The 15,742-nt window shown below is 37.9% G+C and overlaps 1 protein-coding gene across 3 annotated transcripts in view; it reads left to right on the forward strand.

The window, feature by feature from the left end:
* Positions 1 to 4,168: 4,168 nt before the first annotated feature.
* N4BP2L2 (NEDD4 binding protein 2 like 2) overlaps positions 4,169 to 15,742 on the forward strand; it is a 73,699-nt gene continuing 62,125 nt past the window's right edge. For 2 of the 3 annotated variants that reach the window (XM_058688001.1, XM_058688010.1), the window contains exons 1-2: positions 4,172 to 4,352; positions 5,658 to 6,916. In XM_058688001.1, coding sequence (XP_058543984.1) covers positions 5,658 to 6,916 — 1,259 coding nt within the window. In that variant the 5' untranslated portion in view covers positions 4,172 to 4,352. Of the gene's footprint in view, positions 4,353 to 5,657; positions 6,917 to 15,742 lie in introns of all 3 variants that reach the window. The other variant, XM_058687984.1, reaches the window with a different exon arrangement.

The raw sequence follows: 15,742 nt of genomic DNA on the forward strand, positions 1-15,742 counted from the left end.
GAAACTGTTGCAAGAAATATGCCATATAAAGGGCCAATATCCCTAACTATTTTAAATTGAGTTTAAAAAGACTAAAACAATCAAATAAAACATGTGCCAAAGGTAAACAATCCACAGAAAAGACATAAAAATCTCCCTAACTTACAGTAAGTAATGTAAATGTAAATTAAAACTATACTGACATACAATTTCTCACTCATTATGTTGGCAAAAGTTCAGGTAAATTGGCATTTTCATAAATTGCTGGTGGGCATGCAAAATGATATAATCTCTATGGAAGAAAATTTGCCAATATGCAGTACATATGGAATTAGCTTCTGATCCAGCAATCCCACTTTTGGGAACTTACTCTAAAGATAGTCTTCCTGGGTGGCTCAGTTAGTTAAGCGTCTGACTTCAACTCAGGTCACGATCTCACGGTTTATGAGTTTGAGCCCCATATCGGGCTCTGTGCTGACAGCTCAGAGCCTGGAGCCTGCTTTGGATTCTGTGTCTCCCTCTCTCTCTGTGCCTCCCCCACTCATGTTCTGTCTGTCTCTCTCTCAAAAACAAATAAACATTAAAAAAAATAAATAAAGATAGTCCTCTTCAAATATAAAAACACAGGGTTAGTATTGCAGCATTATTTGTGGTTACAAAATGTTGGATACTACCTAAATATCCAAGCATCAGATTTTAAGTGAATAACTGTAGTATAATTACACAATGGAGTATTGCAGCTTTAAAAAAAAAAAAAAAAAAAAAAAGGAATGAAGATGATCTCTATAAATTGATGCAAAGTGATCTCCAGAAGATATTAACTGAAAAAAAGCAAAATGCAAAACAGTATATATGGTACGTTCACTTTGGAGTACGAAAGAAAACACACATTTATCCACTTATTTTTACAAAAAGAAACACAGGAAGGATATATCAAAAAACAATAAAACTGTATACATATAAAGGGTAGTAGCAAGAAGAGTTCAAGACAAGAGAGTGAGATTTCTCTGATTACACTGTTTTGTATGTTAGATTTTTGTAAGCATATTATGCTACATATTCTAAAAGTAAAATGAAATGATCAATAATGGAAGGAAAAACAAACTAAAACTAGAAATAGAAGCAAGTGAATTCAAGTGTATTTCAAATGACTACCCACTGAAGTAGGATTGGATAAGGTCAGAGAACTAATCCAAATTATTTTTGCACATAGTATTTTTACTTTCAACCCTCAATCTAGGGTAGAACTACAAACAAGGCTTGAACCCCATTTAGTAGGTTTGCTTTTGTAATCATATGAATGTAACAATTCTTTAAAACATTTTTTTTCAATGTTTATTTATTTTTGAGAGAGACAGAGCACGAGCAGGGGAAGGGCAGAGAGAGAGGGAGACACAGAATTGGAAACAGACTCCAGGCTCTGAGCTGTCTGCACAGAGCCTGATGTGGGGCTCGAACCCATGAGCTGTGAGATCATGACCTGAGCCCAAGTCGGATCCACCACCACTGACTGAGCCACCCAGGTGTCCCTGAATGTAACAATTCTTAAACTATTTTATGTGCGATATAGGATGAGGGTAATAAGCAAATGTGTTGTTGCTGTTTGAAAACAAGTTTCTCACTGTTAACAAAGGCAGACACAAATATGAAATGGGGAAGGCAACAAGGAATACTGAGGAATTGGATTGGATTGTAGGTATCAGTATTAATGATTTCTTAAGTGAAAAAAATATATATATCTATTCCCTTCTTCCTCACTTCTGCCTACTGAGAGGGCCTAAAAGCAGTAATACCCCAGTATCAATAAACACACTTAGTTCTAAGGTCTTAGCTTCTAAATGCCATTTTCCAGTAAAAAAACACAAAAGAAAACAAGGCTTTGGAGAATTTGTTGACTCTAGGGTAGGAGTAACAAATGTACAGAACAAGCCTGGAAAATTATTGTGCCACAAAAGGAAGTGCTCAACATGCAGGTCAAAGGGAGCCAGGTGAAGCTAGCCAAATCTGATGCTTTCAGCTTCAAAATAAATGATGGGGAAGAAGAGAACAATATCCCATGCAGAAGTTCAACAAAAATATGTAAATACACTAATGGAAAGGGAGGTTAACAACCAGAAATGTGCATTGTGCACAGTGACTTCCAAGGAGTACAGTATGGAAAGGGGGAAAAAGACTAATTTTACTGTGGAGAGATGTGTAAATGCTGCTTTAGGCAGTGATCAAGTTTAACATACACGATCATAAATTATGTTCGTAGTATTACCCCTGTTATGTGATGAAAGTGACACTTTACCTCAAAACCCCATGCCCCAGTCTAATCATGAGAAAAACATCAGATAAATTCCAGCAGAAGGGCATCCTACAAGATACCTGACAAGTTTTCCTCAAAATTGTCAAGGTCACCAAAAACAAATAGAGTCTGAGAAACTGACACACGGCCAAGAGGAGCCTAAGGAGAAATGCCAACTGCATGTAATATGGTGTCTTGGAAGGGATTGTGCAAAGGAAAGGGAATTAGGTAACAAATAAAGAAATCTAAATAACTATGGACTGTAATTAATGTTAATGTATCAATATTGATTCACTAATTATAACAATGTATAATAGTAATATAAGAGGTTAATAATAGTGGAAACTGTGTGTGTGTGTGTGTGTGTGGTTGGGAGGGTACAGTACATGGGAACTTTGTACTATATATACTCAGTTTTTCTAAGGATCCAGAACTGTCCTAAAAATTATCTAATATAACTAACCAGCTAATTAAATAAGTAAAAGACAGCAATGGATTATTACTTCTTGAACAAAAAGGAATGCATAAATTCATGCTGATAGTAAACAAGGAGAGCTCTTCTTTATAAAAAGCAGAATCACCTGTAGTAAAGGTGGAGCGCTTGAAGGAGTTAGGGGTAAAAAAATCTACAGTTTGTAACCGTCATTCTAAAGATCCGTTGCAGCAAGGATCTTCAGTGGAGGTTGAATCATAGGTAGAGTTTGATTCGGAGAAAGATATTTGCTTGATGTCAAAGTATCTCTTCATAGACTGCCTATTAGTTGCAAGTGGTAAGATACACAGTGGAGAACCTGGAAAACACCTTGATAGGGTGATAAAGGCTAATGTCAACTTATGGTGGACAGACAGACATCCTGAACCTCCATACACAATATCCCGAGACAGACACAACTTCACTTAAGTGGTTGTTTTCGCAGAGAATGCATAACTGGAATCTAATTATGAGGAAACATCGAAGGTCGACGTAGGAATTTGTATTTGAGGAAGATTGTTTATAAGGGGATGGATTGCTTTGGTCATAAGCATAAGCCCTCTTGATCATAAAGCTGTTAAATAATTAAATGCAAATATTCCAGACTATGATTTTAACTATTATATTTATAAATTAAAACATTATCACAACAGAAAGATTTATTTAAACACGAAGACATTAGCAGTTTCACTTGTAGTGGCAGGAAAGAATACAGGGAAGGGAGCGGGCCCAGAGAGTGTGGGGTGGTAGCGGAAAGAGAGAAAGGGCTCTTGGGTGAGGATTGCCAAATTGTTCATTTAAAAAATAATTATTTCTAATTTAACAGACACACAGCACTTACTTTTCAACAGGTGCTGTTCTAAGCGCTTGTTACAAATTGATTTTTAACGGGCAATTCAGTAACTGGCCTTTGTTTCTCAAAACACAACATAGTTACGATACTAAATAATATTCTCTTACGCACTTAAGGCTCTGCTGCAGTGATTGTCTCCATGGATAGAAGAACGTGAACTTAAAATTACTGAGTGGTTTTTCGTAGAAATGCCGGCAACCCTACTTGGCGGTAACAAAGGTTAAGGCCCCTTTGAAAAGCCTGATTGATGGTCTCCTAGAAAGTCTCAAAAGCATTGCGCTGAGAGCGGCCTATGTATCTGGGATGCCAGGCACTCACGTTCTCTTTTCCTTTACGGATGAATCCCAGAGTAGTGTCACTGACGTTTTCAGCCCAAGTTGACAGGTCTAAATCACTTCCCCGCTCCAGATCTGGGAACTAGTTAGGGTTTACGTTTGTCACAGCTAGTGTGTCTCTCACGCAATGAATTCTGGGAGACCAAGTCTCCGAGCGCTGAGTTTACCAGGCCCGGTGCGAACGCTGGACTTCAGTTCCCACAATGCCGAGCGCAAATCCGTAATTCCTGCCGGGGCAACAGCGCGGTGGCCGCCATCTTGCGTACGGCGGTGCAGCTTGCCCAGATGCTGAGGGCTTGGGGTTTAGTTCCTCTCTGCTTTGGGGCGGTGTTTGCGCGTTGCTTTTACCTTTTCAGATGTTCGTGTCTTTCTAGACGAGGATTTTATTGGGAGGTAAAAGTCAATGCAGAGCTGTAGTGTAAGGTGAGTAAACGCCCATTTTAAGTAAGGGTGGGGTAGTGACGGTGACGTTTGTCTTTTTTTTTTTTTTTTGGGCTCTCGTCTGCTCTTGGCTGGACCCTTTTGATTAGCCGGGAGTGCACCTTTGAGTCTCGGAGATCTCTTGAATTTCTGACAACCCGAACAGCCTCCATTGGGACAAAGACCCCGGCTGACGCACTTTTGCCCGGGCTGCCCTCTTTAGAGGTCAGGAGGCCATGGGACTCAGGTTGTGTATAGGCCACGCCGTGTTAATGCAACCGCTTGTTGTTCTTTGAGACTTTTATGACATTTCGAATGAGGAAATGAGAAGCGGAATGATGGCCGGAGGCGCTTGGAAGGGGGGCCGTTTCCAAAAGGACGGCGTTCTTTGCAGTTGTATCATCTTCAGTCTCTGTAGGCCTACCTGTATCGTTTAGTTCATCTTTTTTGCCCCTTTTCCTCTCTGTTAGAGGAACACCAGAGAGGGCAGAATGAAGGAGTATGTAAAACGGGCTTTGGGATCGCACTTTTGAGGGTCCCTAAGTAATTTCAGGGGAAGCAGAATTTATCTTTGAGATTGACCAAGCATGTGGAAAAGATCAGCGCTTTGATTTGGGGAGTTGCCAGATTCCTAAAACGTAATGTGACATGTTTGAGTTACTCTTAGTGCAACTGAAGTTTGTTTGTTTATTTATTTTTCTTTTAAATTAATGCAGTACAGCCGGTTGGAAGCCACTTTTACACTAACAGGAATAGGGTCTGTAAAGTCTGGCATTTCAGGTAACCTAACATTTGATTGCTAAGGAGACGCTGAGGTTTGAGAGCTGGATCCATTTACTCCCAAAGATGTAGTGATTTTAAACAGTAAGGGTTTAAAATGCCATTTATCCACACCATTTTGGAAATGTGTCAGTTTGGCTGGCAGATTTACTCTCCATCTTAGTACACAATTGTGTATATCATCAAATATATATTACTGATTTAATTTTCCAAACTTAAGTTCTTTAAGTTCAGAAATGCATCATTTCCATTAAAGGTGAGATATACCTTTTTTTTAAAAAAAGATAACTTACTTACCTTCAGTGAGACTTACCCCCCCCCCCGCCCCCGCCAAATCATTATAACAATACTTAAATAGTAAGTAGTTATAAAATGACAACTTTGTAAGTTTTGTATTTTGGGAAAATGTTACCATTAATTGTGTATATCACACATTTAAATGTCTTCTCTGTTTTCGTGTTTCTGAAAAACTTTTGTTTAGATTTTTAAAATATTAGCTAATAATTATGTGATTTATTTGTTCCCCAGATGCCTTATGGTGAAATTGAAGCAAAATCCTTGGATCATGGTGAAGAACTAACAAGTGAACCATGCTATAAAAAATTGAAGTCAGCTGAAGAGGCTTATGTTTTTTCCCACCATGGTAGTGCTGATTTTCACAGAATCCAAGAGAAAACTGGGAATGATTGGGTTCCTGTGACGGTTGTTGATGTCAGAGGATATAGTTATCCTCAGGAGGACAAAATCAAAGCTACAGACTCGCCGAAACCTGTGCGTGATGGGGTGCCTGGTAATAATAGACCAGATGTTATCGAATCCATTGATGCACAGATTTTACAAGATACAGGTCCTCCATTGGTATCCACAGATGATGAGATATATAGCACAAGTAAAGCGTTTATAGGACCCATTTACAAACCGCCTGAGAAGAGGAAATGTAATGAAGGGAGGAATCAGTCAGGCACTATCAATGGTATAGCTGACAAAGGACGAGAAACGAAACAGAAATTTAACTCCAAAGAATCAGAGCTTGACAATGAATTATTCCAGTTTTACAAAGAAATTGAAGAGCTTGAAAATGAAAAAGATGATTTGGAAGGAAGTTGGAAAGAACCTGAACCCTCTGAGGAACAAGTTACTGCCTGTCATCAGGGCCATGATAATGATCTGTTAAAATCTGAAGAAGGAAAGAAAAGAGATATTAGTAATGTTCTTCAGTCACATTGTGGTTATCCACAGCACGTGGGAAACAAGCCAGGCAAATATCCTTGTAATGGACAAGTAATACCTGCATTTTGTGATGATTCATTTACTTCCTTCAGGCCTGAATGGCAGTCAGTACATTCTTTTATAGTACCCCCCGGTCCTCCTCTTCCCAGTTTTAACTATCATTTAAATATTCAAAGATTCGATGCTCCACCAAATCCACCATCAAATATTTTCCATGCCCAAGATGGTTCTCAGTTTCAAAATGGGTATTATGTAAATGGTTGTCACGTTAACTGGAACTGTTTGACTTTTGATCAGAACAATGACTATATTGATTGTAGTGAGAACACCAGTAGAGATCATTCCTCTACAAATGGCTACAGTGTGCAGGATGGATATGTGAGTAATGGTTTCTATGAAACCAGTGAAGGATGTTGGAAAGATACTTCTATGGACAACCATCATGGAACACACAGGGTTATGAACCAGCAGTTTCAAGAGGAAAAGTTAAATAAATTGCAGAAACTACTTATTCTTTTAAGAGGGTTGCCTGGTTCTGGGAAAACAACGTTGTCTCGGTGAGTAAAGGATACCAAGTAAATACTTGGTAATTCATTACTTAAAAATCATAGATGATAGTTGTAATCAATGACAAATGCTTTCATGTTTCTAGCAGAAAAATTTTAATTTGTTACACTTGAGAATGGTATCTGATGGTGTAAATATTTAAAAGGATGTTTCCTGATGGAGTAAAGGAGAATTGGCATGTAAAGATTCTGCTGAGGGTTTTAAAAATAGATACACCATTGTATAATTATGACAGTGATGTAAGTAAATGCTATTTGAGAACTGTATTAGCCTTCCCTTTTTAAGTCAGATTCAAGAAGAGCTGGACTCAGGCTTTTGATTTCATTTTTTCAAACTTTATGGCCTTGGACAAGTTTTGCTATTTGTTAATAGAATGAGTAATACTTATTTTCCTGAAATAATTGTGAGAAGTAAATGAGATAAACCAAGGAAAGAAGGTGTGGGTGTGTTTTAAGCACTGTGCTGTGTTCATACCGTTGATTGACAGAGGGAACCTTTTGATTTCTTTACGTTTAAGGAGTCTGAGGTGAGCAGTACCTGAGTAAAATGGAGTTACAGCTGGTGATATATTATTGAATGACAAAATGTTTCAAATTCTTGTTTTTGTTTACATTTTTAAAAAAAGAATATTGATGCACTTGATTTCATTTGTGAAATGAAAGCAGTTGTGAAAAATAACACAAAAGCAATACAAATTCTTTGCAGTTTTTGGAGGATGATTCAAGATGTATGCTAGGTAAGGAGAAAAAGAAAACTTGATGTCTTGGTGGTGAGGATAAAGAAGTCCAAAGAACCATTATATAAATGTTTTGTATTTTCTTGCAAAACAGTCTGAATAGAAGTTTCTTCAGAAGCAAGAAATTAAAGATTAAACTTATGGTACAGACATTTATTTTAAGCTACATCGTAAGCTGTGATCTTTGTAAATGAATTTAAATTTAGGTCTTTGCATTTCTATTCCTTTTATTTTAATGAAGATTTTGTAGAGAAGATGAGATTTCAACTCTTTAGAAAGTACAGAAATTAAGGATGAAGTCTCACGAACATGGGCAGTCTCCTAGATTTAGAATATAAGACCAGAAGAAAGAAACAGTTGCAATTTGGAAATTGTATGAAGGGATCTCCTAGCTAGGGTCACCTGACTATGCGTGGGTATAGAATAAATTGAAGAAAGAAAGATGAGATTTGAGATAACATTGGAGTATGTTGAAACCGAAGGTGAATAAGGTATGTGATAGAATTTCAAGGAGGAGTAATTATAGTTGGAAATGATAGAGGTGATTATATATAATATGCATATTTGAGGAATTAGGTGTATAGGAGTGGATGTTATAGTAGTAACTACCATTTGTGTCATGATTTACAATTTACAGAGTACTTTCACATATAAAAATCTTGTAAGATTGGTTGTGTTATTTTCATTTCATAGAAGGAGCAGGGGCTTAAGAGAATAGGTTCAGGTTAAAGGGCTTAGGAGAAGTTACAAAACCTGGGACAAGATCAAACTATAGATATAAATGATAGCGTGTTTCTTCTCTGCTCCTTCACTTTAATATCTATTGCATGCAGGGCCCGATACCTGACTCCTGACTTTAAAAAGCTTATTTAAAAGAAGCAAGCGTATCTGTTTAGGTCACCACCTTTTTTTTTTTTTTTTTTTATAAATGTGTGTTTAGTTACTTATTTTCTTTTAATTTTTTTAATTTAATGTTTTTATTTATTTTGAGAGAGAGAGCACAAGCAGGGGAGGGGCAGAGAGAGAGAGGGAGACACAGTATCTGAAGCAGGCTCGGGGCTCTGAGCTGTCAGCACCGAGCCCGATGTGGGGTTTGAACTCACAAACTGCGAGATCATGACCTGAGCTGAATGGGACACTTAACCGACTGAGACACCCAGGAGCCCCTAGGTCACCACTTTTTTTTTTTTTTTTAATGTTTTTATTTTTGAGAGAGAGAGTGAGTGAGTGGGAGAGGGGCAGAGAGAAAAGGGGACAGAGGATCCAAAGCGGGCTCTGTGCTGACAGCAGAGAGCCCAGTGCAGGACTTGAACTCATGCACCAAACCACAAGATCATGACCAGAGCTGAAGTCAGATGCTTAACCGACTGAGCCACCTAGGTGCCCCCAAAATGGGCTTTGAAGAAAGAAAGGTATTCAAGTCCCCTTCTTCTTCATTTAGTCCTTGCCCACCTCTCCCATCTTCATGTCCTTCTGTAGTTGGATTAGCACCTGCCCTCTATAGTAGGAGACAGAATACCTGTCCATTCATTGTTGTCAGTACTTATTCAAAGGTTCTTTTGAATGCCTCTGCCTTTTGAGGTTTTGGTTTGTCATCTCAGCCCTCAGTTATCCTTCTGAACTCATGTAGTATTTGTCTTTACCAAATTTTTTACTTAATTGTTTACCCACAACTTTGCTAACAGATTTTAATGAAATAAGTTTTAGATTAAGTTCTAGCACAATTACAGAGTTTAAATATTTATGAATAAGCTAGTGCAAAACAGTTCATGCCCCTTTGTAGGTACGTGGAAGTGCTAGCTCTTTGTCCTTTTAGGAAAACTTACGGTGCTTTGATTAAAGGTTTATTTCAGGCAGAATTCAACAATTTCTAGATGTGGAATTTGTTACCATTGTAATTGGCATCAGCCAAACAGAATCCTCTGGAGTCAGGGATTGGACACAGGACCATTTAGGGATCAAGCTTTGGGTGTCATAACTAGGGGTGTGGACTATAGACCCTGTTCATACAAGGGAGGAAAGTTGAACCTAAGATATTTTAGGTAATATGCATTTCTTCTACTCTACTGGTTTCACTAATGACAGCGAATGTATTTTCAGAAATGGGCAACTAATTTCATTATTATATTAGCAAAATGTTGGGAGTTGATAAGAGATAAATACTGAAGCACTTTCAGAGAGGAGGAAAGATGTTACACTGCTGGTTTTGAAGATGGAGGAAGGAACCATATGGAGGTGGCCTTTAGAAGCTGGAAAATTTGGCGAGGATACAGATTCTCCTAAGGAGTCTCCAGGAGGAATGCCACCCTACCCACATTTTGATTTTAGCACAGTGGAGCTAAATTCAGGCTTTTGACCTTCAGAACTATAATATAATACATGCTGTTTTAAGCCACCAAGTTTGTGGTAATTTGTTATAGCAGCCATAAGGAATTGTAGGGTTTTTTTTTTTTAAGTTTTTAAATTTATTTTGAGAGAGAGAGAGTGTGGGTGAGTGGGGGAATGGCAGAGAGAGAGAGAGAGAGAGAGAGGGAGAGAGAGGGAGGGAGAGGGAGAGAGGAAGAGAATGAATCCCTAGCAGGCTCCCTGCTGTCAGCATGGAGCCCAATGCAGGACTCAGTCCTATGGGAACTGTGAGATCATTACCTGAGATGAAATTAAGAGTCCGACGCTTAAGCTTAACCAGGTGAGCCACCCAGGTGCCCCAAGAAATTGCAGTTTAAAGAGAAATGGGAAGAGATTTTTTTTTTTCTTCCTCCCTGCTTTTGGAGGAGATCTCAGTTTAAATTCCAGAGGAAAAGATTGACCTTTCCTTATGTAGGTATCTGTTTTTTTTTTTAAAGAAAAAAATTTTTTTTGATGTTTATTTTTGAGGGAGAGAGAGAGAGAGGGAGCGTGAGCAGGGCAGAGAGAGGAGACACAGAATCCAAAGCAGGCTCCAGGCTCTGAGCTGTCAGCACAGAGCCCCACGGGGGGCTTGAACTCACAAACCGTGAGATCATGACCTGAGCGGAAGTCGGACACCTAACCAACTGAGCTACCCAGGTGCACCTAGTAGATACCTATTCTTAATTGAAAGAGTATTTAGGAGTGAAGTGCCCCAGTGAAGTGGTTTGGGGATAAGGGTATGCAGGGCCACTCAGTAAATAAGGAGATAAAGCATTCATGAAATGTCAGTTCTACTCAGATTTTTTTTGGAAAAATCACTTCTGGTCGTAAATGCACATGGATTATTAGAGAAAATAATGTATAGTTATTAGAAAATTTAAAAATAAATTATGAAAATTAACTCATAATAGGCCATTAGGGTCCCCAAAACAGTTAAGGAACGGGATTCACTTGTTCCTTACTTAAGTGAAGAATTATAAGCACAGACTGCTAGTTATCTGTGGCTGTGTAACAAATTACCTTATTAAAAACAGTTAAAGCAACAAACATTTATCATCTCACAGTTTCTGAAGGACAGGAGTCTGGGTGCAGTTATCTGGGTGCCTCTGGGTCCAAGGTCTTTAACAGTGCTATTGATTAAAGTGTTGGCTAGGGTTCTGTTCTGATCTGAAGGTTGGGGTGGATCTGCTTGGAACATCTCTACTGAGGTTGTTGACAAGGCTTAGTTCCTTGTGAGCTGTTGGGTTGAAGGCTTCATTTAGTTGCTGGCTATAGGCTGGAGACCTCCCTTGGTTCTTTTCTCCTTGGGATGCTCTCCATTCACAGCTCGGATTAAGAGAAGGGGAGCCAGCTTTGAGCCTAAAACATAAGTCACTTTTTTCTATAATCTAATCTCAGAAGGGACATTACATCAACCTTGCCATATTGTGTTAGAAGCTGTAGTCACTGACTCCCACCCACACTAAAGGGGAAGGGATTATAGGAGGGGGTGAATACCAGGAAGCAGGCCTCATTGTAAGCCATTGGTTTTGTCTCTGACACTGCTATGTAACTCCAGGAGCCTGATTTCTGAAGTCATTTTTTTTTTCTGGATTTGTTTAATATCAAATTGGCAAAGTTGTCAGGAGAGTTAAATGGGGTCATAGATATACATAAAATGCTTGTCATATAGTAAGTTTTCAAAAAGATAGATATTCTGGAAAATACAAAGCAAGTAGCCAGTGAGTTCATACCTGATTTTTTTTTTATTAGATACTTGATTTTTCAGAGTTCTAAGTTTTGACATTTGGAGGATTCATTTTAACACCTTACTTAATGTGTGAAAGTTCTAATGGAATCTGACCATAAGAATTTTGAAAATGTTAATATTTTTAAGTAACTTATTTTTGGTTCAGATGGTTGATATGGCATCAAATATATCCAAATAGATTACAGGTAATTTTTTATATAAGTCCCCAAAATAAAGCTTCACAGTTTGAGGTAATTCAGGGAATTTTTAAAAGCTGCATGAACAGTCTGGGAGGAAAAAGTCTCTCTCCAAGCTAAAATTATTTGCTGTAATTATGATTTATATATTTAAGATGTTCTTCATAGAGGTTTATTCATGTTTGATGTTTACTTGGTTTAATGGTGTAAGTTGATTTGCTATCTCCTCCCCTCTCCACACCCCGCCACCTACCTTTTTTTGTGGTTAAAACATTTCTTGGGTACAAAAGCTATTATACGTTTGTAGTATGGTATTATTAATATCTGAAAAATCAGTGCTAATAAAAGAATGGAAAAAAATGAAACAGGATGTCTAAGAAAGGTGGTATCAGTTTTCTGATACTGTTGAAAATAATTTGATATGATAAGGCTGATTATGGTCAAAATTATTTTTAGATGATTGAGCTTTGGTTTGGAATGCTAATATTGTAGCATTTTTATATTCTGGGTTGTCTGTATAAACAAATAAGATGGCAATTATGTTAGATAGTATATTTTGGAAAAATCATGGTGACTTAAAAAAGAAATCCAACTCCAGCCTCGCAAATAACTAACCATTTGATTTCATTTGCTTTGTATGAAGTAATTCGAACTATAATTTCTATAATTGGAAATGCATGTTTAAATTTTTTTATTTTTATATCTGCACTTTTATTTTTATTATAAAATGTACAAGCATACCTTGTTTTATTGTGCTTCATAGATAACTGCACTTTTTACAAATTAAAGGTTTGCAGTAACCCTGTGTCAAGAAAGTCTTTTGCTCCATTCTTCCAAAAGCATTTGTTCACTGAGTGTCCTTATGTCACTTAGCAATTCTAAGAATATTTCAAACTTTTTTATTTTTAGTATATTTGTTATGGTAATCTGTGATTAGTCATCTTTGATGTTACTATTAAAAAAAATTTTTTTATGTTTAATTTTGAAGGAGAGAGAGACACACACAGAGTGTGAGTGGGGGAGGGGCAGAGTGAGAGAGGGAGAGACAGACTCGGAAGCAGGCTCCAGGCTCTGAGCTGTCAGCACAAAACCAGATGCAGGGCTCCGGCTCATGAGCCGTGAGATCATGACCTGAGCCGAAGTCAGATGCTTAATTGACTGAGCCACCCAGGCAACTCATATGTTACTATTATAATTGTTTTGGGGTGCCACGAACTGTGCCCATATAAGATAGGAAACTTAATTGATAAACATTGTATTCTGACTGCTCCACCAGCCTGCTGTTCCCCCATCTCTCTCCCTATTTTCAGGCCTACTTATTCCCTGAGACACAACAATATTGAAATTAGGTCAGTGAGTTACCCTACAGTGGTCTCTAAGTTTTCCGAAAGGGAGAGTTGCACGTCTTACTTAAAATCATAAGCTGGAAGTGATTATGCTTAGTGAGGAAGGCATGCCAAAAGTCAAGATGGGCCAAAAGCCAGGCCTCTTGAGCCAAACAGGCAGCCAAATTGTGACTGCAAAGGAAAGGTTCTTGAAGGAAATTAAAAGTGCTACTCCACTGAGCACACAAATGATGATAAAGCAAAATAGCCTTGCTAGTATGGAGAAAGTTGGAGTAGTATGGATAATAGATCCAACCAGCCACAACATTCTCTTAAGCCAAAACCTAATCCAGAGTCCTCACTCTGCAGTTCTGTGAAGGCCAAGAGAGGTGAGGAAGCTACACAAAAGTGTGAAGCTAGCAGAGGTTGGTTCATGAAGTTTAAGGAAAGAAGCTGTCTCCATAACATAAGAGTACAAGGTGAAGCGGAAGTGCTGGTGTAGAAGCTGCAGCAAGATGTAGCTAATTAATGAAGATCTAGCTAAGATAATTAATGAAGGTGGGTGGCTACACTAAATGACAGATTTTCAGTGTAGACAAACATTCTTTTACTGGAATAAGTTGCCATCTAGGATTTTCATAGCTAGAGAGGAGAAGTCAGTGCCTTAGCTTCAAAAGACAGGCCGACTCTTTCTTGTTAAGGGCTAACACAGCTGGTGACTGGGTTGAAGGCAATAGTCATTTACTATTCTCAAAATCCTAGAGCCCTTAACAATTATGCTAAATGCACTCTGCCTGAGCAGACAGCATGGATGACAGCATGTTTGTTTACAACATGGTTTACTGAATATTAGAAGCCCACTGTTGAGATCTATGGCTCAGAAAAAAAGATTCTCTTGAAATTATTACTGCTCACTGACTGTATACCTGGTTACCCAAGAGCTTTGGTGGAGATGTAGAACAGGATTAATGTTGTTTTCATGCCTGCTACCACAACATTCATCCTTCAGCCCGTGAATCAAGGAGTAATTTTGACTTTCAAGTCTTATTATTAAGAAATACATCTTGTAAGGCTGTAGTTGCCAAAAATAGTGATTCTTTGATCAAAGTAAGTTGAAAGTAAATTGAAAACCTCCTGGAAAGGATTCACCATTCTAGATGCCCTTAAGAATATTCATGATTAATGGGGTCAAAATATCTATATGAAGAGGAATTTGGAAGTTGATTCCAACCCTCATGGATAACTTTGATGGATTTAAGACTTCAGTGGAGAAGTCAACTGCAGATGTGGTAGAAAGAGCAAGAGAATTAGAATTAGAAGTGGAGCCTGAAGATGTAATTGAATTGCTGCAATCTCATGATAAAACTTTAACAGATGAGGTGTTTCTTACTATGGGCAGCAAAGAAAGTGGTTTGCTAAGATGAAGTCCATTAGTGAAGATGCTGTGAACATTGTTGAAATAACAACAAAAGATGTAGAATATTCCATAAACTTAATTGTTAAAGCAGTGGCAGGTTTTGAGTGGATTAAATCTGATTTTCACAGAAGTTCTTTTGTGAGTAAAATGCTATCAAACAGCATCACATTACAGAGAAATTGTTTACAAAAGGAAGAGTTGATACAATACAAAATTGTCCAGTTTTAGAGAATTGCCACAGCCACCCAGCCTTCAGCCACCACCATCCTGATCAGTAGCAGCTATCAAGATTGAGGCAAGACCCTCCACCAGCAAAAAAGATTACGACTCACTGAAAGCTCAGATGATGGTTAGCATTTTTTAACAATAAAATATTTTTGAATTAAGGTGTGTGTGTATATATATATATATATATATACATATATATGTATACATATATATGTATTGTTTTTTTAGTAATAACTTTTACGTGCCCTGGGAAACCAAAAAATTAATTTGACTCCCTTTATTGTGGTGTAGAACTGAACCTGCAATATCTCTGAGGTATGCCTATTTACAGGTTTACAATAAGCTGAGGAAAGGAGGGATAGGTTTGTCTTAATAGTTGGAGTCCTTCCTATTCCTTTGATTTGGAGGTATGTGTTCTTGAATCATTCCATGACAATACTCTTATTTTCAATCCCTTCCACCACTTTCCACTCTCTTCCAGAAAAAATTACAAAATGATATCCACTTGCCTAATGGCTGAGAGGGAGGAGAGAAACAACAACAAAAAAACTTCTATTATTGTTGGATCCGAATTATATTCACTGTTTTTTACCTTTTCTCAGCACCCCCCGCCCCAGTTTAATTCATGAGTCACTGGTTTGGGGAATTCTCTGACAATCTGAACACTAGTTAATCTCACTGTGCCTAGAAATTTAAGGTAGTATCATATTGTGAGAACAAAGTTTGATTATCATTGACTTATTTGAAGAGTGTGTTTTTTATTTAGTGCTTAGCAATTGACTTCATTTAGTAATTT

Source organism: Neofelis nebulosa, chromosome 1, assembly GCF_028018385.1.
Source record: "Neofelis nebulosa isolate mNeoNeb1 chromosome 1, mNeoNeb1.pri, whole genome shotgun sequence".
NCBI lineage: Eukaryota > Metazoa > Chordata > Mammalia > Carnivora > Felidae > Neofelis > Neofelis nebulosa.